General features: G+C 44.7%; 1 protein-coding gene across 1 annotated transcript in view; it reads left to right on the forward strand.

The window, feature by feature from the left end:
- Positions 1-25887, forward strand: part of SLX4IP (SLX4 interacting protein) — a 236464-nt gene that overhangs the window by 68634 nt on the left and 141943 nt on the right. The window contains 2 exon segments of the mRNA XM_030196329.1: positions 2904-2993; positions 12797-12920. Coding sequence (XP_030052189.1) covers positions 2904-2993; positions 12797-12920 — 214 coding nt within the window.

The raw sequence follows: 25887 nt of genomic DNA on the forward strand, positions 1-25887 counted from the left end.
AAAGTGACTCGACACAACGTTGTGTTTCGGCCAGATGGCCTATATCAGGAGTCTTGTAACTGGGGTCAATAGTAAATTAAGATAATCAATTGATATAATAAAGGAATCTCAAATCACAAATGAAAAATCTGCAGACAAGAACTTAAAAATGATCTTGAAAAAGACCGTTTTGCAAATAATCCGTCTGCCGCTGCACTCTACAGCTTCTCTGCACGAGGGGCCAGGATTCTAGTGCACTGGTCCCCCTCACATGCCAGGACACCAACCGGGCACCCTAGGGGGCACTTGGAACAAGTAAAAAAAAAACTTAAATACCTCCCAAGTCCATAGCTCCCATCCCTTGGATGCTGAGCCCCTCAAATCCCCCCCAAAACCCACTGCCCACAACTCTACACCATTACCATAGCCCTTATGGCTGAAGGGGCACCTACATGTGGGAACAGTGGGTTTTGGGGGCGGTTTGGAGGGCTCCCATTTACCACCACAAGTGTAACAGGTAGGGGGGGATGGGCCTGGGTCCACCTGGGTGAACTCTACTGCACCCACTAACAACTGCTCCAGGGACCTCAATACTGCTGTGATGGAGCTGGGTATGGCATTTGAGGCTGGCATACAGGCTGGAAAAAAAGTTTTGTTTTTTTTTTATGGTGGGAGGGGGTTAGTGACCAGTGAAGGGAGTCAGGGGTGGTCATCCCCGATTCCCTCCGGTGGTCATCTGGTCATTTAGGGCACTTTTTTGGAACTTGTGAAAAAAACGGGTCCAAAAAAATGACCCAAATTCGCGCTAAAAACGCCTTTCTTTTTTTCGATTATCGGCCGAAGGCGCCCATCTCTCGTCAGCCGATAAACATGCCCCAGTCCCGCCTTCACCACGCCCCCGACATGCCCTCGTCAACTTTGCCCATTTCCGCGACAGATTGCAGTTGAAGACGCCCAAAATCGGCTTTCGATTATACCGATTTGGGCGCCTTTGCGAGATGGGCGCCCATCTCCCGATTTGGGTCGAAATCTGGGCGCCCATTACTTTCGAAAATAAGGCTGAAAGTGTCACAGGCTCAAGTGGATGACCTCATCATGAACTTTCTCATAGAAGATATGCAGGCATTCAGCATTATCGAGCAGTTAGCTTTCGTTAAGCTGGTTACTGGGTCGCAACCAGCGAGATCTGTTATGAGTCAGAAAATTCTGGCTGGATGTCTTGAGGATAAATTTGGTAAAATGAAGGAAACACTGACAAACGCCATATGTTTGCAAAAGTGCCAATATCTGGACGTCATAATCGCAGTTTCTTCAGTTAGACAAAACTTCTCTATAGTGCCACTCTGCTGGAATCCTATGATCAACTATTCTGAGTGAACAAGTTTTTGTTTCTTTGCTGGCATTGACACCAGCAGAAGGCTATGCCTGGCGCATCCACACCGAGGACTGCTTAATATAGATAATGTTTGACTGATTTCTGCACTGCTCATATGCTGGCTGTTTTCAAGTATTTTTTTCTTTATTTGATTTAAGTATCTCTCTAATTGTTTTGGATCCCTGTATTTGAGCATTTTCTGTTTAGATGTTTTATTTGATAATGGATGGATTTCCAATTCCTATAATTTTATGTAATGTTGAAACAACTGTTTATATCCAAGAATTGAAAAGTAACTTAAAGTAGCATATTACTTTCACAGTAACTTAACATATTCGTTTCATTAAACAAGTAACTAGTAATTGTAATATATTACTTTTTCCTTGCACTAACTAGTAACTCTAATATATTATTTTTACAAAGTAACTTACCTATGGTACATAGCTGCCCTGTTAATGTTGGACGCCTTTTCTATTCATTAGCTATCAGGCATCCTGTATGCTTATGCTTCTCTCCCTTTGGTAAGAAAGATGTACCTTGATCCTCTTTCAGTTTCACTAACAGTTTTTGACTGGCCAAAACAAGAATGGTTTCTACTCCTGTAACTCTACATAAGAAATGGAATCCATCCAAACCCTTATTCAGGCCTAGACTTTTAGAATCAGGATAATCTGCAATAGCCAAATATCACCTCACCGGCACTGATAATAGGAATATGGAAGGGACTATAATCTCTGCCTTCAGCTGTTCTCGTAATTCCTCACAAACACTTAGCTGCCAGTTTACCAGATCCTCTTACACTTTAAAATGGTAGAGTTTCGCTGTATGGCATAAAGTGAAGGTTCTGTGCTTATTTCCTTGGTTGGTACTAACATTTTTGGATTATTTCCTTTATCTCATAAACTGAGGGCTAAAAACAAAACTCGTCTTGTCAGAACCGATAGCAGGATTAACCTACATATTTTTCCTCCCTCTAGTGTTATGTTTATGAAAGGCATGCTTCATGTAAAGCCTCCTAGAAAGCAAACTTAAAAAAAAAAAATAGCAAGGCAAAAAATCAATTTCCCATAAATATTGAACCATTTATGGTAGTAGGTGTTAGTGGCCTGATCGAAGGGCTCAAACAGCCCTAAGGACCTGGCACTTCCCTCATGAGACATTCTGATTCATGTCTACTAATTAATCCTTTGAAGCTTAACTGTGGCATCCTGTTAAGAGACGGCAATAAGTCTAAGTGCTTTGAAAATACGACTCAAAAATATATTATATGTCATATGATATATACTTTAATTTAAAACTGATAATGGTTATAATGGTGGCAAAATAAAAAATCTAGTTTGACTTTTTTTTTCCCCTTCCCTGAAACACATTTCATCTTCAGAGTTCTAGTATGCAGCTATGGAGCTTTGGTGTATGCAGTGATGATTCAGGATGCTGTAACTTATTATGTTGCAATTGAGTCAGACTCTGGATGACTCCTGCTGATACCTTCCTTTTTTTTATCTTTTTTGTCTGTGCCTTACATTGACTTAAACGTTTTCTCTTGTAGTGTGGGAAATTTGCTGTCCTGGTGGATCTTCACATTTTACCTCAAGGCTCCAGTAAGGATACCAGCTGGTTTTCAGACCATGAGAAGGAGGTACAACAAAAACATTTTACCTTTAAAAGTACATAGTTTCAGGGATGGAGCTGGATTGCACGCTTCTGTTCAGAACCAATTTTCATTGTTATGTTCACTAATGTTAGGGTAGTGGTTCCCAAACCTAGTCCTGGAGGCACCCAGCCAATCAGGTTTTTACGATATCCACAATTTTATTTATTCTGAACTCTCTATACCGCTTTAACAGACTGGCAAGCCAAAGTGGTGTACAAGCTAAAATGGAAACAGGAACAGCCAAACAAGGAGAAAGCAAACAATATCAGCTCTCAAATACCTGGGGCTGGAGCACGCAAGAAACCCATGCTCAATAACTACGACCACTGTAAGCCTCCTCAAAATATTCATGAGAGAGATTTGCATGCACTGCTTCCACTGCGTGCAAATTCCTCTCATGAATATTCATTGTGGATAGCCTGAAAACCTGACTAGCTAGGGTGCCTCCAGGACCAGGTTTGGGAACCACTACCCTAATAAATTTTGTGGGTCTGTGATGTGTACTTTTTCCAGTCACATAAAGAGTAATTTTATAAAGGAGCACCTAGGTTTAGTCACTAAGGCAGTGGTTACCAAACTGCCGCAGCACTCTGGTGTGCCGCGGCACATCGCTCCCTACTTCCCCTCCTGCAGGTACGGCATCTGCCACTTCCTTCTCCTTCCCCTGCCGCTGTTGCAGTGCTTGCAGCTTACATTTTTGGGCTGTCCGTGATTCACACAGGCACTTCGGGGCCTTCCCAGTCTGTCGCGTCCAGCCCTCTGTGATACAACTTCCTGTTGCGAGGACCAGACACAACAGACTGGGAAGGCCCTGGAGTGCCTTTGTGAATCGTGAACAGCCCAAAAATGTCAGTTGCAAGCGCTACAGCAGCGGCAGGGGAAGGAGAATGAAGTGGCAGCGATCCTGGACCTGCAGGAAGGAAGGTAGGGGCGATGCTGGATTTGGGGAAGGTGTCCTTGTGTGAGGTGAGGAAGGCTGCATAGAAAGGGAAAGGGACACCTATGTGGTGGTGGTGGTGGGGGGGGGGGGGGTTGCAGAGACCCATGTTGCCTGGGGGGGGGGGGGTGCCACAAACCGAATAAGTTTGGGAACCCCTTCACTAAGGGGCCCTGTTAACTAATGTGCGCTACTGTTTTTAGTGTGTGCTTAAAAATTAGCGTGCATTGTGTAGAGGTCCATAGAATATTGTGGGAAAAAACACTAATGCACCTCTAGGGTGGCTTAGTAAACAGGGCCCTAGGAAAGCATCTTTTTCTGAAGTTATTCCTACTTGTGGGAAGGGAGAAGAAGGATTACATAAAACAGAGGAGTTAAATAAATGGCTTGAAGCTTGGTGTAAAGAAGAAGAAGGTTTCAGTTACATAGGAGGATGGGGCAGTGCACGGCAAAATCACAGGCTGTATTGTAATGATGGGCTACATCATTTGGTGACGGGAAAAAGAATCCTTGGGGAGAAATTCAGACAGTATGTTTCTAGACATTTGAACTAGAGGGTGTGGGTGACAATAGGAAGAAAGAGAGTTACACCCAGCAAAAACATGACAGCAGTGGGATTAGTAACCAGCAAAAACATGACAGCAGTGGAGTTAGTACCCATCTAAATGCACTTAATAACACATGGAAAGCAATGAGCACAAATGCTCGTAACCTAAGTACAAAGGTTCAAGATCTGCAAGACCTGATGTTTGAAGAAGACTTGGATATTGTTGCTATTACAGAGATGTGGTTCAATGACTCTCATGAATGGGATTCGACCATACTGAGTTATAATCTTTTTAGGAAGGATAGGGAGGGCCGAAGAGCTGGAAGAGTAGTACTGTATGTGAAAAATAATATCAGAGTGGCTGAAATGCAAGGGACCTGGGGAAAGGAAGAAGCTATATGGCTCACTCTGGAAAGAGAAAATGGAATGTGTATCTACACAGGTGTTATCTACAGACCTCCAGTACAAATGGAGAAGCTGGACAAGGATCTGATAGATGATATCCATAAGCTTGGAATGAAAGGGGAGGTGCTGTTGCCGGGAGATTTCAACTTGCCTGATAAGGATTAGAATGTCCCATCGGCAGAATCAGACAGAAGTAGGAAGATCATGGATACCTGTCAAAGTGCATTGTTCAGACAAATGGTGACGGAACCCACAAGGGAATGGATGACGCTGGATCTAGTTCTTACAAATGGAGACACTGTTTCCACTGTCCGGGTGGGTGGCCACCTAGGCAATAGCGATCATCAAACGATATGGTTTGATATAAGAGCAAAAGTGTAGTGCAACCACACAAAGCTCAAAGTACTGGATTTCAGACATGCAAATTTTGGTAAAATGGGGAAATACCTTAAGGAGGAGCTGATCGCATGGGTGAAGTGGAAGCGCAGTGGTACAAGCTGAAAGCTGCTATATGTATGGCAACTGATCTTTACACAAGGAAAGTAAACAAAAATATTAAAAACAGGAAGCCTATATGGTTCTTCAAGCAGGTGGCTGAAAAAATAAGGGCAAAAGAGACTTTGTTCAAGAAATACAGATGAATGCAATAGGAAGATCACAGAAGAGATTATTGGCTTAAACTAAAAGAAGCCAAGAGGGAAAGCACAGGTGGAATTAAAAATGACTAAAGATGTAAAGAGAGGTGACAAGACCTTTTTAAGATATATTCAGGAAAGGAGAAAAAATAGGAATGGAATTGTAAGACTGAAATATGCTGAGAATGGCTTTGTGGAGAGTGATGAGGATAAAGCAAATGTGCTGAACATATACTTCTCTTCTGTGTTTACAGAAGAGAACCCTGGAGAAGGACCGCGGTTGGCTTCCAAAGGTATATCTGGAATGGCATGGATATTGCACCATTCATAGAAGAAAGTGTTTATAAGCAGCTTGAAAAGCTGGCAGTGGACAAAGCTGTGGGGCCAGATAGGATACATCCCAGGATACTGAGGGAGCTAAGAGAAGTCCTGGTGGGACCTCTTAAGGATTTATTTAATAGATCTTTAGAGACTGGAGATTTTCCTCTGGACTGGAGTCGAGCTCACAAAAGTGAGGACAGGTAAGAAGTGGGAATCTGCAGGCCGGTAAGCCTCACGTCAATGATAGGAAAAATAATGGAGTCGTTGCTGAAGGAAAAGATAGTTAACTTTCTAGAAGCCAACAGATTGCAGGATCCGTGGCAACATGGCTTTACCAAAGAAAAATCCTGCCAAACGAATCTGATTGACTTATTTGACTGGGTGAGCAAAGAACTGGGTAAAGGACATGCGCTAGATGTAATCTACTTGGATTTCAGCAAAGCCTTTGATAGGGTCCCTCACAGAAGACTCATGAATAAGCTGAGAGGGCTAAAACGAGCCAAAGTGGTGAATTGAATCGGAAACTGGTTGACCGACAGGAGACAGAGGATGGTGGTAAATGGAATCCGCTCAGAAGAAAGGAAAGTGAGCAGTGAAGTGCTTCAGGGGTCGGTGCTGGGGTCGATTCTGTTTAATATATTTGTGAGAGACATTGCTGGTGGGTTAGAAGGAAAAGTTTGCCTTTGTGCAGATGACAAGAAGATAGCAAATAGAGTGGATATACTTGAGGGTGTAGAAACCATGAGAAGGGATCTCCAAACGCTGGAAGAATGGGCATGGATCTGACAGTTAAAATTTAATGCTCAGAAGTGCAAAGTGATGCACTTGGGGGTGCAAAAATCCAAAACTGATGTACCAGATAGGAGGGGAGAGATTGGTAAGGTCAGCTCAGGAAAGGGATCTTGGGGTGATGGTGAATGAGGATCGCAAGGTGGCGAAACAATGCAACAAAACAGTGGCCATGGCCAGAAGGATACAAGTATGCATAGAGAGGGGTATATCCAGGAGGAGAGAGGAGGTTTTGATGCCTCTATACAAGTCATTGGTGAGGCCTAACTTGGAGAATTGTGTTCAGTTTTGGAGGCCATATCTTGCTAAAGATGTAAAAAGACTGGAAGCGGTTCAAAGAAAAGCAACAAAAATGGTATATGGTTTGTGGATCAAGACATATGAGGAAAGACTTGATTACCTGAACATGTAAACTAGAGAGTTGCACAGGGACAGAAATCTTACCCATCCCCGCCCGTCCCTGCTGGAATCTTACCTGTCCCCGCTGGAATCTTACCCATCCCCGCAAAAATTGAACCCATCCCCACCCATCACTGTAAGAATTTAATGGTACATAAAAGAAAATTCCAATCAGCTCCCTAAGTATCTCTCTGGATTTGAGCCACAGCACTGTAGGCAAGGAAGGAATGGAAGCTAAAACTTGGAACACTCTGGTGTGCACATGTAAGATTTGTCTCTGATTCATTGGCACTGTGTGCTGAGAGGTCACCACATGCACGCGCCAGTAGGTCAGGTGACATCTGATGCTCATGCCTGTGTCAGAGCTGAGGTCTGCGCATAAGCCCGGGAGCAAAGAGGATTAATTGTAATATTAAATGACAGCAAATAAAGACCTGGATGGTCCATCCAGTCTGCCCAATAGTCACACCCATTATCAATTCATGATTAAATCAACGAGCGTGATATATACTTGATTATGGTCTTTCTTTTGTGTTTCTGGAACATAGACCATAGAAGTCTATCTGGCCCTATCCTTATGTTCCAACTGCTGGAGTTGTTGTTGAAGCCCACTCCAGTCTATGTGTCTTCTCATTTGTGGGACACATCATAAAAATCTGTCCAGCACTGTCCTTATGTTCCAGCCACTGAAGTTGCTGTCTAAGCCCTTTCCAGCCCATCCTAAACCAAACTTCCATATATTAGACACAGACCATACAAGTCTGCCCGGTATTGGCCCTAGTTAATCACAGCCAGAGTCGCCATCTAAGCATTACTTCACATATCCACATACATGCATCCATTTAAGGTTAGGTTTTTTATAACTTCCATTTTCTAATTAGAGATCCTCTGTGTTCATCCCACGCCTTTTTGAATTCCATCATCATTTGTGTCTCTACCACCTCCTTAATGGAAGACTTTCCACATTTGTGCTGTTAAAGCAATGAGGAGGAGGAGACAGGACTCAAAGAACTTGATACTCGGTAGATGAGAGGCTGGTGCAAGTGTAGCTTACACTTCCATGGGAACCCCATAGAACTGCTTCCATCCCCACGGGAACCCCGCAGAACTGCTTCCATCCCCACAGGAACTGCTTCCATCCCCATGGGAACCCCACAGAACTGCTTCCGTCCCTGTGGGAATCCCGTGGGTTCCGCAGGATTCCCGCAAACCCCGTTCCCATGCAGCTCTCTAATGTAAACCCTGAAGGAAAGGAGAACCAGGGGTGATATGGTACAGATGTTCAACTATTTGAAAGGTATTAATTTGTAAGCAAACCTCTTCCAGAAATGGGGTAGAACTAGAGGAATGAACTGAGGTTGAAAGGTGGGCCAACTCAGGAATAATGTCAGGAAGTATTTTTTCACCGAGAGGGTGGTGGATACTTGGAATGGTTTCCTGCAGCAGGTGGTGGAGATGAAAACTGTAACAGAATTTTAAAATGCATGACATAAACACATAGGAATCCTGTTTAGAAGGAATCAATCCAAAGAAGCTTAGCGGAAACTAGGTGGCAACACTGGTAATTGGAAAGCAAAGCCAGCACAAGGTGGACTTCTATGGTCTGTGCCCTGATCGTGGCCTGGATAGATATGGATGGGTTGGACTGGAGATTTTCAAGGGCTTCGATGACATCTTAAGAAGTTTTAGAATAAAGGACCTCTGTGATCTATGCCCTGAAAATAGCATGAACAAATCAAGATCAGGTATGCATATGTTATATCACCTCATACCTTTAAGTAATGTTTATCTACTCGGTCAGATAGATGGACTGTACTGGTCTTTATCTGCCATCATCTAGTACGTTACCTTTCTTTATAGAATACTAGCGTGAATGGCCTCTGCAGGTAAAAATTTTTTCTAAAGTTCTCCTGCAAATGTATGGTAGGTTGCACGGGGATAAGTTCACTTTCTATAACCTGAATCAGCTAGAAATTTTCCTTTCAAAAAGGAGTTTTCTTTAACAGGCTTATGTTTGTTTATCCTTTTCCGCCATTTTAGTATGCTATAACTAGGTTTGCTATAATTTATTTTTATTTGTTACATTTGTATCCCACATTTTCCCACCTATTTGCAGGCTCAATGTGGCTTACATAGTACCGTGAAGGCGTTCGCCAATTCCGGTATGAACAAATACAGTAATTAACTATGAAGGTTTCCTCAAATGTCTTTACAGTGTTAAGCCCCCTTCCAGATGTGAAATCCTATCTATTTTGATTTCCTGAGGTTTGTAGTTTAAGGCTTGCTTATGCTTGGCATTGTTTCCTTTGCATATGATTTGCTTCATAATGTGAAATTTCAAATTAAAAATGTAAAAGTGGCAAGAATTTGGATTAGTGGGATGGTACTACCAAACTTTAAATCGCTGCTAGGTAGCCAGCATCCAGGGACCCTTTTACTAAGGTGTGCCTAAAAGTGGCCTGTGCAGGTGTAGTAGGCATGTGTTTTGGATGCTCAGAGGTCCATTTGCTCAGCGCATCTGGAAAAAAGGCATTTATTCTTGTGCCAGAAAATAGACATGTGGCAAAATTAAAACCAGCGTGCATCCATTTTTTGGCTGAGACCTTACCGCCACCCATTGACTTAGTGGTAAGGTCTCGCGCACTAACTGGACGGTAAGCGGCCAGCACGTGTAAACTGCCGATTACCAAAAGGTAAATGCCATGCGGTAGAAAATAGAAAATATTTTCTACCACGTGTTTTAGGTGCATGTCAAAAATGGAATTACTGCCCGTGGCATGCGGTAACCAGGCGGCAGTGAGTCATATTTTCAAAGCACTTAGCCTTCCAAAGTTCCATAGAAACCTATGGAACTTTGGAAGGCTAAGTGCTTTGAAAATATGCCTCACAGGCACCTACACGCCTTTCTAAAAGGGCCCCCCAATGAGGTAAGCAGGGCTCTCAGAGTTTGAAAAGTATCAGGCTGCTAGCTTAGATTTGGTAGTCCTGATGACATCTAAACCAACAATTCCCAGGGTGAGACAGGTATGCAGGTTTAATCCCATGATCTTTCATATCCTGTGGGTATGTTGAATGATATGTAAGTACTTCATAGTATATAGAAAAGCTGCATCTCCTGTCACCCCATTGGTGAATAACATTGGCAGTTGGCAGCAGAAAGAACTGAGGTTCACGGATAAACTATGGAGGCAGACACATTGTATTTCATTTATAGTGTAATACATGTCTACCTTTTTCTTAATAGTGTGTTTCAAATGTGTAAACATTTAATAAATTTTGAAATAAAAAAGAAATTATTTTGTTTAAATTACTTGTTGAGGAATATAATTTCTTAAGACTTAACTTTTTGAAGTTGAGGACTGCATTATCAGACAGTTGTAGAATAGACAGTTCTCTTAGAAATCCTCCCGGGGAGACTTGCTAAATGGAAGAAGTCCAGGTTACTCTCCCTGTTGTTCTGAACTGTGCTTAGTTGCGTTGGGGCTTGCTTCACACCAGAAGGGCTTTTGTCAAAATGTAATGCAGATTTTCCGCTAAATTTGAAATTAGGCAACTGATAAGACATTTGGTCATAAGCCCATAAAATTTCTATCTAATGATTCCTGTGTACTAACCCTTGCTGGCTTTCCCCACAGTGAAGTCTTCATTTTTTTGACCATTGCTTGAACTTCGCTCTGCATGCTCAACTTAACCTCTGTGACTTGAGGCACTATCTTTGGCTTGTCTGCTTTTCCTCTGGACTCTGTCAGCCACCCACATCCTTAGTTGTGAACAATAACAAATGGAGTCAGAAAACAAGCAGAAGATGGGACATTCTAAATAACCTTGTTTCAGTTATTTGCATGGCTCTAGGTCAATCAAGTCTGCAGAGTTGAATGTGCCATGCCTAAATTTATTGGGCGGTACTATTACTCCTCTAATCTTTCCAGATGCCCAGAATCTGTAAAAGTCCCAACTTCCTCCATCATTTCACAAGTGACCATTCGCAGTCTGCGAATACTGTGTTGTTCCTGCTATGTCAGTGCCGTATAACACCAGCCTCATGTCAGCCAGTGCCATACAGCACTGGAGATGGAGAACTGTGGCTTGCTCCTTCCTCTTTTGCGAACTATGGATGGGGTAAGAGGCCAAAAGGATAGGGAAATGGCTCAGGTTGTTTGTTTTTTTTGAATGCTCATTGGTTAAGTTCAAGCTGAAGACTTGTTTCTTAAACTTTATAGGCCATGACTCGTTCTTTGGTACTTGTTCGAGACAGGAATTTCAAGCATAGCATTGTTTGGTTTTATAATGACCCTCCGCTGACCCTTGTTTCTAAGGTCTTCTGCTTTATCTCCCTTTCTTATCTTTTGTTGTAGCTCCTTTTCTCAATACACTGATTTATTTGATTATTGTAAACAGCTTTGACAGGTTTTTCACAAGCAGTACATCAAATTTTGAATAAAACTTGGAAACATGTTTATTTGGCAGGAGGAGTCCTGAAACTTTAAAACAAAATGGAACATGAGTACAAATTTGTTCATTAGTTTTTTTTTTTTTAAAACAAAAGGGAACAAAACAGGAGATTTTATTGACGGTTTCTCTTTGGTTTCCAATGGAAGCAGATCCCTAATGGAAATGCTGTAGATCCTTAATACCTAATTACCTAGGTGGCTCAGAGGGGCATAATCGAACGAAAACATCTATCTCCATGGGCGTTTATCTCCGAGAACGGGTCCGTGAAGGGGCGGACCGAACCGTATTTTCGAAAAAAATAGACGTCCATGTTTTATTCGACAATTTGTGAGCTGGGCGTTTTGTTTTTCAGCGATAATGGAAAATGAAAGCGCCCTGCTCAAAAACGAATAAATCCAAGGCATTTGTTCGTGGGAGGGGCCAGGAGTCGTAGTGCACTGGTCCCCCTCACATGCCAGGACACCAACCGGGCACCCTAGGGGGCACTTTTACAAAAACAAAAAAAAAGATAAAAGAGCTCCCAGGTGCATAGCACCCTTCCCTTGTGTGTTGAGCCCCCCAAATCCCCCTCAAAACCCACTGCCCACAAGTCTACACCATTACTATAGCCCTAAGGGGTGAAGGGGGGCACCTACATGTGGGTACAGTGGGTTTGGGGGGGTTGGACGACTAAGCATTAAGCAGCACAATTGTAACAGGTAGGGGGGGATGGGCCTGGGTCCATCTGCCTGAAGTCCACTGCACCCCCTAACAACTGCTCCAGGGACCTGCATACTGCTGCCAGGGAGGTGGGTATGACATTTGAGGGTGAAAATAAAAAGTTGTGAAACATCATTTTTTGTGGTGGGAGGGGGTTAGTGACCACTGGGGGAGTCAGGGGAAGTCATCCCCGATTCCCTCTGGGGGTAATCTGGTCATTTAGGGCACTTTTTGGGGCCTTATTCGTGACAAAACAGGGTCCAGGAAAAGTGCCCTAAATTCTAGCTACAAACGCATACTTTTTTTCCATTATCGGCGAAAGGTGCCCATCTCTGTTTGGGTGATAACCATGCCCCAGTCTCGCCTTCACCACACCTCCGACACGCCCCCGTCAACTTTGTATGCTTCTGCGATGGAGTGCAGTTGAAAACATCCAAGTTCGGCTTTCGATTATACCGCGTTATTTGTATTTGTGAGATAAACGTCCATCTCCCGATTTAGGTCGGAATTTGGGCGTTTTTCTCGTTCAGTTATAAGCAGGTCAGTAATCTTGTGGCTATGTATCAGTCAAACCTTACAGATGATTATAAACTGTGTATTTCAGGAAATCAGCACTTTGGTGAAAGACATCATTGATTCAAGAGTTAAGCAATACCTGGAAAGTCGAAAACAGCATGTGCAGTCAAAACACAAAGAAGTCACACAGTTTAGTCCCTTGTTCTTAAAAGGTAAAAATAAAAGCAGCAAGGTTGGTTGGGGAGTGAGCATTGATATTACACCTGTGGAAAAAAAAAAGCTAAGGTAATTTTTCCCACAGTACACTTGGAAGGCAATACCTATGCTCTGTATTGAAAGAAAGAGAATCCTTTTTGACTACAGTTATAGTGAGCAGACAAGTTGAATGTTTGTTTGGTTTTTTTTACACAAGTTGAATTTTAATAAATGTAGGAAAATTGATAGTGCATATGCATGTAAACTAATAGTGTTTGTAATTCACTGAGGGGCTCTTTTACTAAGTTGCGCTAAGAAATTGACAGCTCATCCTTACATGGGATTTTCTCACATTGTAAGTCCGTTTGTAGCATGGCTGGCAGAAAAGGATTTTTTGCATTGTTTCTGGCCATGCGCTGCTGATCACATTAGTGTACGGCAGTGGTTCCCAAACCTGGTGCTGGAGGCACCCTAGCCTGTCAGGTTTTCAGGATATCCACAATGAATATTTATGAGAGAGATTTGCATGCACTACTTCCACTGCATGCAAGTCTCTCTATTGAATATTGTGACACATGTGAGGGGTTAGGCAGATCCAGGAACCGGAACTCTGGACCAGGGCGCTGGAGAGGCAGGCGTGGATGGGAACAGGATTTTTTGCATTGTTTCTGGCCATGCGCTGCTGATCACATTAGTGTACGGCAGTGGTTCCCAAACCTGGTGCTGGAGGCACCCTAGCCTGTCAGGTTTTCAGGATATCCACAATGAATATTTATGAGAGAGATTTGCATGCACTACTTCCACTGCATGCAAGTCTCTCTATTGAATATTGTGACACATGTGAGGGGTTAGGCAGATCCAGGAACCGGAACTCTGGACCAGGGCGCTGGAGAGGCAGGCGTGGATGGGAACAGTGGAGGGACTACCAATCCCAGCATGCTCGGGAAGGATCACCTGAATCCTCTAAAAAGGCTAACCAGCACTGCAGTGCCCCAGACTCCCAGAGGAGGCCACTAGACTCCCTTAGAGAAGGTGAACCGGACTACAACTCCCAGGTTCCCAGGGGAGAGGGACAGGAAGCCTTTGAGCAAGCTCCTGATAGATTGGGAGCGTATAGAGAGGGGAAGGGTGGAATCTATGGAGTGGTTGCCAGGTGAGGTGATTGCAGAGGCCCAAGAGGTTGGTGAAGGGATGGGGGTTAGAGCCCATGGATATTTCTGCTTTAGCCCAGGTGAAAAAGGGGCAGTCTAAGGGCCTGCTAGCAACCCTGATGAACCACTTAATGCAATACATTGAGAGGAAGGCCCAGAGAAGTATTTGAGCGGGTTCCCTGGAGAGGTAGCTTCCACCTGGCCTTGGGCTCAAGCGTGACCCTTGGGGAGGATACCAGGAGTTATTGGCTGGTATGAATGGGAGGGGTCCCCTTTCCTCAGGTTGCTCTGAGGGGAGGGTTTGCTTGGTTTGAGTGGGAAGCGTAAAGCAGAACTTTTTGCTGAATGAACTTTGGGGAATTTTTTGGTGAAAGAACTTTGGGAACCTTTTTTTTGCCGGGTAAAGTGTTGGAACCTTTTGCCCGGGGTTAAAGGACTTGGGCTGAGGGCTGCGTTTGGGCCCAGTGGAAAGAGTTTGTTTTGTTTTTCTTTTCTGTTGCAAAGTGGAAACTGTAAGCGTGCTGGGGCTATGTACCAAGCCCGGGGAGGCATATAGCCCAGGGTGGAGACTGCTCGCAATAAAATACAGGAACTTATCTGACTCATTTCTGCTGTTTGAATTGCCAAGTAGTCAAGTATTGCTTAGAGAACCTGGCATGGAGTTATGCCCCGGCCTGGGGGAGACGAAGTACAGCCAAGCGGCGTGGGAAGTGCTCACAATATTCATTGTGGATATCCTGAAAATCTGACTGGATGGAGTGCCTCCAGGACCAGGTTGGAGAACCACTGGTGTATAGACAGAAAAAAAAATTACTACGGGAACACTTACTGACTGCTATGTATGAGGAATGAAGGGCTCCCGCATTATGGCCCCGTTAAGCAGCTAGTGCGGTGGTAATGTGCACACACTAGCTGATGAATGCAGTCATGCCAATTCTCCGCCCATGACATGCAACATCATAACAAAATACAAAAAAATTATTACTGCATGCTTATTGCGCACAGATGCCAAAACTAACGCAGAATGCTTTAGTATGTCCAGCGTTCGGCTATTTTTGATGTGTTAAGTATTCAGTAGCCCTTAACACAGCTTTGTAAAAGGGCTCTGAAGACATTTATCCCCTTCTGTAATGAGAAAAAAAAACCGTAGTAAATCAGTCATGGAGTAAATATGGAGTAAAATAGTAGCTCTTACTTTTTTCAGTTTCAGTACTTGTCTTTTTCTGGTAATGTGACAGTAAACTTTACTTTGGAACATCTTGCATTTTTATTACCAAAATTGCCGACATTTTTCAATCAGTTAAACTGTGTATAATCCATTTCAATGAAAAGGGTACCACTGCTCTTATTCTTTATACTTATACATGTATCTAGTTCTCAAATGCATGGCCTAGCAGCATATTCGTAAAATTTGACAAGAAACCAATGAGCGGAGATGGCCAAAGGAAATGGAGATTTGAGCCACAAGTACCAGTAAACAATCTTATTAGCTGACCCAGCATGGCCGTGTTTCAGCACAATGCCTGCATCAGAGGTTGTTGCTGTATCAAGAACAAGCATATGTTGTTGCAACAATGTGCAGGTAATCAGGAAACAAATGTCTTGCAGCTGAGAGTGGCGCAATGGTCAGTTGACCGTGGCTCTGTCAAAATAATTGCTTCCACAACATATGCTTGTGAAAGCCACTACTTATCCCTGGGTCAATACATTGGAATCCTGCTACTCTTTGGGATTCTGCCAGGTACTTGTAACCTGGATTGGCCACTTTTGGAAGCAGGATACTGGGCTAGATGTACGTCTGTCTGTGCATTTCATCTGCAGTGCATCCAAATCACAAGGAGGTGTGTTGGGGGCATTCAAAGGTGGAATTAGGGTGGGCTTAGGGCATGCCTAATACTTGGATGTTTTATAGCCATAATGGAACAAAATGAAAACGTTTGGTGCGAAAGCTTAAACATTTTGGTCTAGACCTGTTTTTCTAATGAATAAGAGACAAAATGTTGTCCTAAATGACCAGATGACCACTGGAGGGATTCAGAGATCACCCCTTTCCACCCCCCCCCCCCCCCCAAAAAAAAAATTGTGAATAAAAATAGTACTCACCAACCTCTATGACAGCCTCAGATGTTATAGCCAGGTCCATTAGAGCAGTGTGCAGGTCTCTGTAGTAGTGTAGTGGTGGGTGCAGTGCACTGTAGACAGGTGGACCCAGGCCCATACCTCCTCCTAGCTATTACATGTGGTGGAAGCTGTGAGCCCTCCAAAACTCACCAGAAACCCACTGTACCCACATATAGGTGCCCCCTTCACCCATAAGGGCTATTGTGGTTGTGTACAATTGGAGGTGGTGGGTTTTGGGAAGCTCAGCAGACAAGATAAGGGAGCAACGGTGAGATGTGTACCTATGAGCATTTATATGAAGTCCACAACAGTGCCCCCAAGGGTGCCTCATTGCTCTCTTGGGATGTCTGGGGGACCAGTCTGCTAAAAATGCTGTCCCCCTCCTATATCCCAATGGTTTGATTTTGTGCGTTTTTAACTTGTTTTTTTTCCCCAAAAATGGCCTAAAATGATAAGCAAAGAAAGCACAAAACCTTGTTTAAAACGGTGGTTTTTCTTTGTTCGAAAATGGGTATATTTTCTATTTGAATTTGGTACATTTAGCGCAAAACATACAAAGTCCGACTTAGACACAGTATCGAAAATGCTCCTCCACATGTAAATGTGCATAACCTATGGGTTAATTTTATAAAAGTCCTTTTAGGTGTTAAAAATCCTATTTAAGAAGTAATTGTTTTAAACAGCCCAGTAAGACTTACTGGGCTTTATAAAGACTTTATATTATTGAGCTTTTGTCCTCTGTTCTTTGTCAAGGTTAATGTGAGAGAGGTGGTGGTACTTTTATTCATATGATTTGGCATAAAGTTAATGAAATTCTGGGAAGAGATACTTAAACTTAAAAATATAATAATAAAATTGAATTGTATTCTTCATTTTGCTTACTAAGCTCTTCAGAAATATTGTCTTGAGAAAATCTAATTCAACATTTCTCAATACTGTCCTTCCTTTGACAAGAAGAATAGATTTAACATGGAAGGATTCATTGTTATAGTAATAAAAAGCCATCAAAAGACAAAAGCATTTGGGTCAGGGCATTTTTCAATAGGCATCTTTTATGATGGCACCAAACACTGCTTCCACCGAAATGGGCACCATAAATATTGGTCTGCTCTGTGAACACACTAGGGAGTCTTGCATGTACCAAACACAATTCATTTCAGTAGCAGAAGCTTCATCTAATCTTGAGTATAATTTAACAGTGTTCCAGGAATGCTCAATTGATATCATTTTATTTATAGCATAAGGCATCATTTTTTTCTACACCATTGTTTCTGTGTTCAGATTATCTCTTGTTAGTATATACTGTATATAAGTGATTTTTTTTAATTAGTTCTCTAAATTTGTATTTTATCTCTAGAAGAATTAAGTCTGTACTATATGAACAAGTTGCTGTTAGACTTGCTAAAACTGAAGAATTATAAATATCAATCAGGTTTACTGCATAATGTTGGTCATCTTTTGGACAATTATCATGTCCTGTAACATCACTTCATAGAAAAGCTATTAAGGTCTCTCACCTGAGAACAGGGTGATAATTGTGAATGAGGGTGATGTATATGAAAATCTTGGATTGTGTTTCTCGCCATTTTAAATTAGTCTGCTTCAGTCAGAGATTCATTTACTTTGTAATGTTCCAGCGTAATGTGATGTCTGATATAGGACAAGGATATATATCACACAACTCACTGAAAGAGCTAGTGCAAAGAAAAAGTCTGACTACATTTCATTTGTTTATTTGTTTGATTTATTGTTTGTCCTTCTGGCATAATGTGATGTAGAAATAATTCATAATCTATTCCTGAGCTTACTATACTGCCTTTCAAACAATTATAGCAAAAGAGTTACACCTTTACCCATAAATTAGTCACAGGTAGCATAAACATAGAAATACCAACAATCAACAAATAGACATCTCAACAAGGTAAATAAACCAAAAACTTTGACTGGATGTCCAACATATAACCTATGATATTAAGTAGTTGTTGGAATGGAGCAGGGGAAGGGAAAGGAAGAATTGTTACTTAGGTCTCAAATCATGTTTTCAATCCTGATTTACATTTAGCATGTTTGTTTTTTTAAACTTGATATACTGCCTTATCTGGTGCACAGTTCAAAACAATATGCATCAATAAAATCCAGGAGTCTAGAAAGGAACTACAGTTCTGTGAAAGGACAGAAAACTGCAACCACAACCAGTTAAAAACCGAGAACTACATCAGCACCTAAAAAGAAAAAAAAAAAAAAGCTGGAGCCTCTCTAACCTTCTGGTCCTCAAGTCTAGTTGAAAAACGTGTACTGTAAGAGCCAATGTAAAAGAAACACACCACACAAAGTAAAGGGAAGATCATTCCAGAGAGATGAAGCCTAAAATAAAAAGGTACAGTCGCCTTGTGGACTTGAGGAGATCATGGGATATAGAGGAAGGAGAGCCAGATGATGTTCTTTGAACGATCTCAGTGATTATGTTGGAAGATAGGATACATTATTGCGGCCAAGTAATGTGGCTTACTTTCATGTAAGGCTTTACATGCAAGAGTTAAGATTTTATATTTTTCCCTGAATGGAATCAGAAGCCAGTTAAATGAAATAGCAGTGGAGTAAATGATCAAATCTGCGAGCTCAAGAATATAGTTGGGCAGAAATATTCTGTAGTGTCTTAAATCTTTTCAGATTCAATTGAGACATATCAGCATAAACAGCTTTGCAGTAATCTAGTAGAGATCAAAAGGCCATGGAGCAGTGTATATATAAAGTAGCATCATCAAAAACAAAATTGAGAGTTAAATGAAAGCTTGAAATCAAATGTAACTTCTAAATATCTAAAGGAGTCTACAATCAGTAGTACTGGAGAATTAACACTGAGGGGCAGATAATACAGCCTGTAGTCCAGTAGGCAGTTGTCTTTTCAATGTTCAACACCAGTTGATGGATCTTTAGCCAACTGGCCACTGAATCTAAATAGCATTGCAGAAGAATTAGATCTGGATTGTTGAAAGTAATGTTGAACATCAACAGAACACCATCTGCATAGTAATATGCACTAATTTCAAAGCCCTGGATAACAGTGCCAAAGGACTAAGGGGTCCTTTTACTAAGCCGTAGTAAAAACTGGCCTGCAGTAGTGTAGGCGCGTGTATTGGGCAAACGCCGGGCCAGTTTTTACAGCATCTACAAAAAAATTGAGGTTTTTTTTAAATGGGACGGGAAAAGGGCCTGCATTAAAAATGAAACCAGCGCGCGCCCAAAACCAGCCTGAGCCTTTAACGCCACCCATTGATCTAGTGGTAAAGGCTCACATCCTACAGGTGTGGTGACCGGTTGGCGCACACCAAGTGCCGATTACCGCCGGAACCTGCTCGCGTAGGAGGAAATAAATAATTCCTCCAGGTGTTATGGGCACGCACCAAATCCGAAATTATCGCCAACAGGGCACCCTCTGACGGTAGTCTCATTTTGGCATGCGCATAGAGCCTACCGCAACTTAGTAAAAGGGCACCTAAGATAGATATTAAACAACAAAGATAAGATTGATCCCTAGGGTATCCCACAAAAGAGAGAAGTAATAAGATATGTTGTTACTGAGAAGAATATAAAAATTGGAGAAACCACTATGTTGTGCAAACACCAAAACAAATAACTCACCCATTAATCCAAAATACTTAAAAATTAAAAATGCACTTGAGAAACGAAAGATTGGGAAGAAAGACCTCAGGTGGCTGTGGTCGTCATTTGACAAAGTTCTGGGTGTTCTCTTGCTGAGTTATAGCCCTTTTATTTTTAACACAGTAAAGTAAGTAATGGAGGATTTTTAGACCAATGAATGAGACTGTGAGCTGTGTCAAAAAAGGACTATAACTCAGCAAGAGAACAGCCAGAACTTTGTCAAATGACGACCACAGCCAGCTGAGGTCTTTTTCCTCCATCTTTTTGTTTATTAAATTTGTTTGATCATCACATGTTCTCTTATGCATAATAGTTTGAATAGTTGAACTTAATCCCAATATGTATTGTTTTTTACTGTATATAATTGAGTGCTGATTAATTCTAGCAAACATCTTCACTTTGTGTGTAAAATAAACACAACTTAGCTTTAACAGTAGGAATGACCCTAATGGGGACCCATTTCACCTCCCAGGCTTCTTCAGGGGAACCTTACACCCTGCTAGTGTTTGTAAGCTGTGAGAAAAAAAAAAGTAATCAAAACTAAGTAACACGTTCCTAATCTTGTGGGGAAAATTATGAGAATTAACCAAGACACTTTTGGGCTTCTTACTTAGACAGCACTTTTTCTATCTTAAATTCCCGTTGACAAACCAGAACAAAATGGTGCCTTTATTTAAACAAAATGCTAGTGCATGCACAGTGAACAGGCTGCATGAACTGTGGGATAACGCAAAACATAAAAAAATGCCGCCCATTCATATTGTTTAACCCGCTGAGTTCCACTGACTTGAGGCAATGGATCCATTGTTCTAATTGAAGCAATCGTCTGTCCATATCTCCTCCCCATGTTTTAGGTGACATGCAGTCAGTAACTCAGTAAGTAAAATCATTAAAAAGATTGTTCCTGCTGTCAAAGCTATGCTAGCAGTCATTCTCATGGACGCCAGTGTATTGGACAAAACTCAACGATGTCGATTGAAAAGACCAGGACTGAGAATCTGCTAAGAGCTGTAGAGAGATTTCTGTTGGCAAAGTGAGGGCATGATCAGGTAAAGAGCATAAATTGGAGTGTGGGGGGAGGGGGGAATAGAAGAAAAAGAAACTCTTATTTGAAGATTAGCGTATTGTAGTAGATCAATTTTAGCACAAAAATATTCCAGTTCTTCTGCAGCAGCAGCATATTTGAAGGAACATCATGTATCACAATGAGTCAAATTAGACATTATGGAAAACAACTTCCTGGAGGGGTGAGAAGAAAGTTTGATCAGGTCAGTATAGTTTGCCTTTTTAGCTGCTTTCCAATGGAAGCATAGGAGTGTTGGCGCACCTTACAATATATAGTACAGCAGATGTCCTATGCTTTCCCCATAGCTGATCTGCTCTCTAGCCTGTGTTAAAAGATGAAGACCCTTATGAAACAATGGTTGTTTGTGAGAGGCAGAGCACTGTAAGTATTTCAATGGAGCCATAACATCCAAAACTGTCACCAGGACTGAACCCAAACATGAATACTGGTCATCCAAAGAACAGAAAGCAAAATTCTCCGAGGACAAGCAGGCTGCTTGTTCTCACTGATGGGTGATGTCCACGGCAGCCCCTCCAATCGGAACACTTTCTAGCAAAGTCCTTTGCTAGTCCTCGCGCGCCGATGCGCACCGCGCATGCGCGGCCGTCTTCCCGCCCGAACCGGCTCGTGCCGGCAAGTCTTCTTTTGTCCGCGCTCGGTACGGTCGTGTTTCGCCGTTCGCGCCCCAAAGTTGACCTCGCGCGTCGTTTATCGACTTTGTTCTTAAAAAAAAAAAAAAAAAAAAAGGTGTCGGAAGGAGACCTTTATGGTTTTCTCCCTTCCCGTACTTCTAGTTTTTGCCCCGGTAAGTTTTCTTTCTTCGTCGGGGTAGGCCCTATTTAGGCCTCGGTCGAAGTTTTTCTTCCCCCTATTTTTGTGGTGCCATTTTCGCCATTTCGAGTTTTGATCTCGCCGGCGTGATTTTTCCGCCCATGACATCGAAGTCTTCCAGCGGCTTCAAGAAGTGCACCCAGTGCGCCCGGGTAATCTCGCTCACTGACAGGCACGCGTCGTGTCTTCAGTGTCTGGGGGCTGGGCATCGCCCTCAGGCCTTTAGTCTGTGTTCTCTTTTGCAAAAGCGGACTCAGGTAGCGAGATTAGCCCAGTGGAACGTTCTGTTCTTGGGCTCTTCGTCGGCATCGGCACCGGGAGTATCGACTGCTTCGACGTCGTCGACGCCCGGACCTTCATCCTCGCCCCCAATTGCATCGAGTGCATCGAGGCATCGGCCCTCTGCATCGGGGCGACATCGGAGGGCTGCGTCGGCGTCGGTGGTATCGAGACCTCCTCGTCTGCTGATGTCGTCGGACGGTGGTGCTTCGTCTGGAGTGCAGGTGAGGGCTGTCCATTCCCCTGCTGGTGGCGGTGAGCCTTCGGGTGGGTCTCCCCCTACCCTGAGGGCTCCTGCGGTACAGCCCCCCCAAGACCGACCCTCTTCGGCCTCGGCCCCGAGGAAGAGACGGCTGGATTCTACGTCCTCCTCGTTGGTGCCTGGAAGCTCCGGTGACGTGCTTCGTTCCAAAAAATCGAAGAAGCATCGTCACCGGTCCCCTTCCCGTGTCGGCACCGAGAGCTCTGGGTCGCCGAGGGAGTCGGCACCCAGTAAGCATCGGCACCGAGAGGACCACTCGCCCTCTGTTCAAGAGGTGTCGATGCGCTCCCCTTTGGACAGCCCGGAACAGCCTCCACGCCCGGAACAGGTTCTGACATCGACTCCTGCATCGGCTTCCATGTCTTTTTCCACAGCCGCTCTGCACGAGAGCCTCCGGGCCGTTCTCCCAGAGATCCTGGGAGAGCTGTTGCGCCCTACCCCTCCGGTACCGGGGGTGCTTGCGCCACCGGTACCGTCGAGCGAGGCGCAGGCTGGCCCATTGTCCGGGGTGAGGTCTCCGACATCGGTGCCGCTTGCGGTGCCGAGTGCGGTAGCCTCCCAGGAAGGCTCCCCGACTACGTCGGCGGAGGGAGCTTCGCCGGTGCGGGCGAGGGAGTCTACCTCTCGACGCTCCCACCGTGGCCATGGTTCCACGGAGTCGAGCCGGGCACGGTTGCAGACACAGGTCCGTGAACTTGTGTCTGACACCGATGGTGAGGCCTCGTGGGAAGAGGAAGAAGACATCAGATATTTCTCTGACAAGGAGTCTGAGGGTCTTCCTTCCGATCCCACTCCCTCTCCTGAAAGACAGCTTTCTCCTCCTGAGAGTCTGTCTTTCGCTTCCTTTGTCCGGGAGATGTCTACGGCCATCCCCTTCCCGGTGGTTGTGGAGGACGAGCCCAGGCTGAAATGTTTGAGCTCCTGGACTATCCTTCTCCACCTAAGGAAGCGTCCACAGTACCCATGCATCATGTCCTCAAAAAGACATTGCTGGCGAACTGGACCAAGCCTCTAAGTAACCCCCACATTCCCAAGAAGATCGAGTCCCAGTACCGGATCCATGGGGACCCAGAGCTGATGCGCACTCAGTTGCCTCATGACTCTGGAGTTGTGGATTTGGCCCTAAAGAAGGCCAAGTGTTCTAGGGAGCATGCTTCGGCGCCCCCGGGCAAGGACTCTAGAACCTTGGACTCCTTTGGGAGGAAGGCCTACCATTCTTCTATGCTCGTGGCCAAGATTCAGTCCTACCAGCTCTACACGAGCATACACATGCGGAACAATGTGCGGCAGTTGGCGGGCTTGGTGGACAAGCTCCCCCCTGAGCAAGCCAAGCCATTTCAGGAGGTGGTCAGGCAGCTGAAGGCGTGCAGAAAATTCCTGGCCAGAGGGGTGTATGACACCTTTGATGTTGCGTCCATGGCCGCTGCTCAAGGTGTGGTGATGCGCAGACTCTCATGGCTGCGTGCCTCCGACCTGGAGAATAGAATCCAGCAGCAGATTGCGGACTCGCCTTGCCGTGCGGATAATATTTTTGGAGAAAAAGTCGAGCAGGTGGTAGAGCAGCTCCACCAGCGGGACACCGCATTCGACAAGTTCTCCCGCCAGCAGCCTTCAGCCTCTACCTCTACAGGTAGAAGATTTTTTGGGGGAAGGAAGACTGTTCCCTACTCTTCTGGCAAGCGTAGGTACAATCCTCCTCGACAGCCTGCGGCCCAGGCTAAGCCCCAGCGCGCTCGCTCTCGTCAGCAGCGTGCGCCTCAGCAAGGCCCCTCGGCTCCCCAGCAAAAGCAAGGGACGAGCTTTTGACTGGCTCCAGCAGAGCATAGCCGACATCCAAGTGTCAGTGCCGGGCGACCTGCCAGTCGGAGGGAGGTTGAAAGCTTTTCACCAAAGGTGGCCTCTCATAACCTCCGATCAGTGGGTTCTTCAAATAGTCCGGCAAGGATACACCCTCAATTTGACCTCAAAACCTCCAAATTGTCCACCGGGAGCTCAGTCTTACAGCTTCCAACACAAGCAGGTACTTGCAGAGGAACTCTCCGCCCTTCTCAGCGCCAATGCGGTCGAGCCCGTGCCATCCGGGCAAGAAGGGCTGGGATTCTATTCCAGGTACTTCCTTGTGGAAAAGAAAACAGGGGGGATGCGTCCCATCCTAGACCTAAGGGCCCTGAACAAATATCTGGTCAAAGAAAAGTTCAGGATGCTTTCCCTGGGCACCCTTCTTCCCATGATTCAGGAAAACGATTGGCTATGCTCTCTGGACTTGAAGGATGCCTACACGCACATCCCGATACTGCCAGCTCACAGACAGTATCTGTGATTTCAGCTGGGCACACGTCACTTCCAGTACTGTGTGCTACCCTTTGGGCTCGCCTCTGCGCCCAGAGTATTCACGAAGTGCTTGGCTGTAGTAGCAGCGGCACTTCGCAGACTGGGGGTACACGTGTTCCCATATCTCGACGATTGGCTGGTGAAGAACACATCCGAGGCAGGAGCCCTGCAGTCCATGCAGATGACTATTCGCCTCCTGGAGCTACTGGGGTTTGTGATAAATTATCCAAAGTCCCATCTTCTCCCAGTGCAGAAACTCGAATTCATAGGAGCTCTGCTGGATTCTCGGACGGCTCGCGCCTATCTCCCAGAGACGAGAGCCAACAACTTGTTGTCCCTCGTCTCGCGGGTGCGAGCGTCCCAGCAGATCACAGCTCGGCAGATGTTGAGATTGCTGGGCCACATGGCCTCCACAGTTCATGTGACTCCCATGGCCCGCCTTCACATGAGATCTGCTCAATGGACCCTAGCTTCCCAGTGGTTTCAGGCTGCTGGGGATCTAGAAGACGTGATCCACCTGTCCACGAGTTTTCTCAAATCCCTGTATTGGTGGACGATTTGGTCCAATTTGACTCTGGGACGTCCTTTCCAAATTCCTCAGCCACAAAAAGTGCTGACCACGGATGCGTCTCTCCTGGGATGGATGGGGAGCTCATGTCGATGGGCTTCACACCCAAGGAAGCTGGTCCCTCCAGGAACGCGATCTGCAGATCAATCTTCTGGAGTTACGAGCGATCTGGAACGCTCTGAAGGCTTTCAGAGATTGGCTGTCCCACCAAATTATCCAAATTCAGACGGACAACCAGGTTGCCATGTATTACGTCAACAAGCAGGGGGGCACCGGATCTCGCCCCCTGTGTCAGGAAGCCGTCAGCATGTGGCTCTGGGCTCGCCGTCACGGCATGGTGCTCCAAGCCACATATCTGGCAGGCGTAAACAACAGTCTGGCCGACAGATTGAGCAGGATTATGCAACCTCACGAGTGGTCGCTCAATTCCCGTGTAGTGCGGCAGATCTTCCAGGTGTGGGGCACCCCCTTGGTAGATCTCTTCGCATCTCGAGCCAACCACAAGGTCCCTCAGTTCTGTTCCAGGCTTCAGGCCCACGGCAGACTTGCATCGGGTGCCTTCCTCCTGGACTTGGGGGAAGGTCTGCTGTATGCTTATCCTACCATACCTCTGGTGGGGAAGACTTTGTTGAAACTCAAGCAAGACTGAGGCACCATGATTCTGATTGCTCCTTTTTGGCCGCGTCAGATCTGGTTCCCTCTTCTTCTGGAG

Source organism: Microcaecilia unicolor, chromosome 3, assembly GCF_901765095.1.
Source record: "Microcaecilia unicolor chromosome 3, aMicUni1.1, whole genome shotgun sequence".
In the NCBI taxonomy this organism is placed as follows: domain Eukaryota; kingdom Metazoa; phylum Chordata; class Amphibia; order Gymnophiona; family Siphonopidae; genus Microcaecilia; species Microcaecilia unicolor.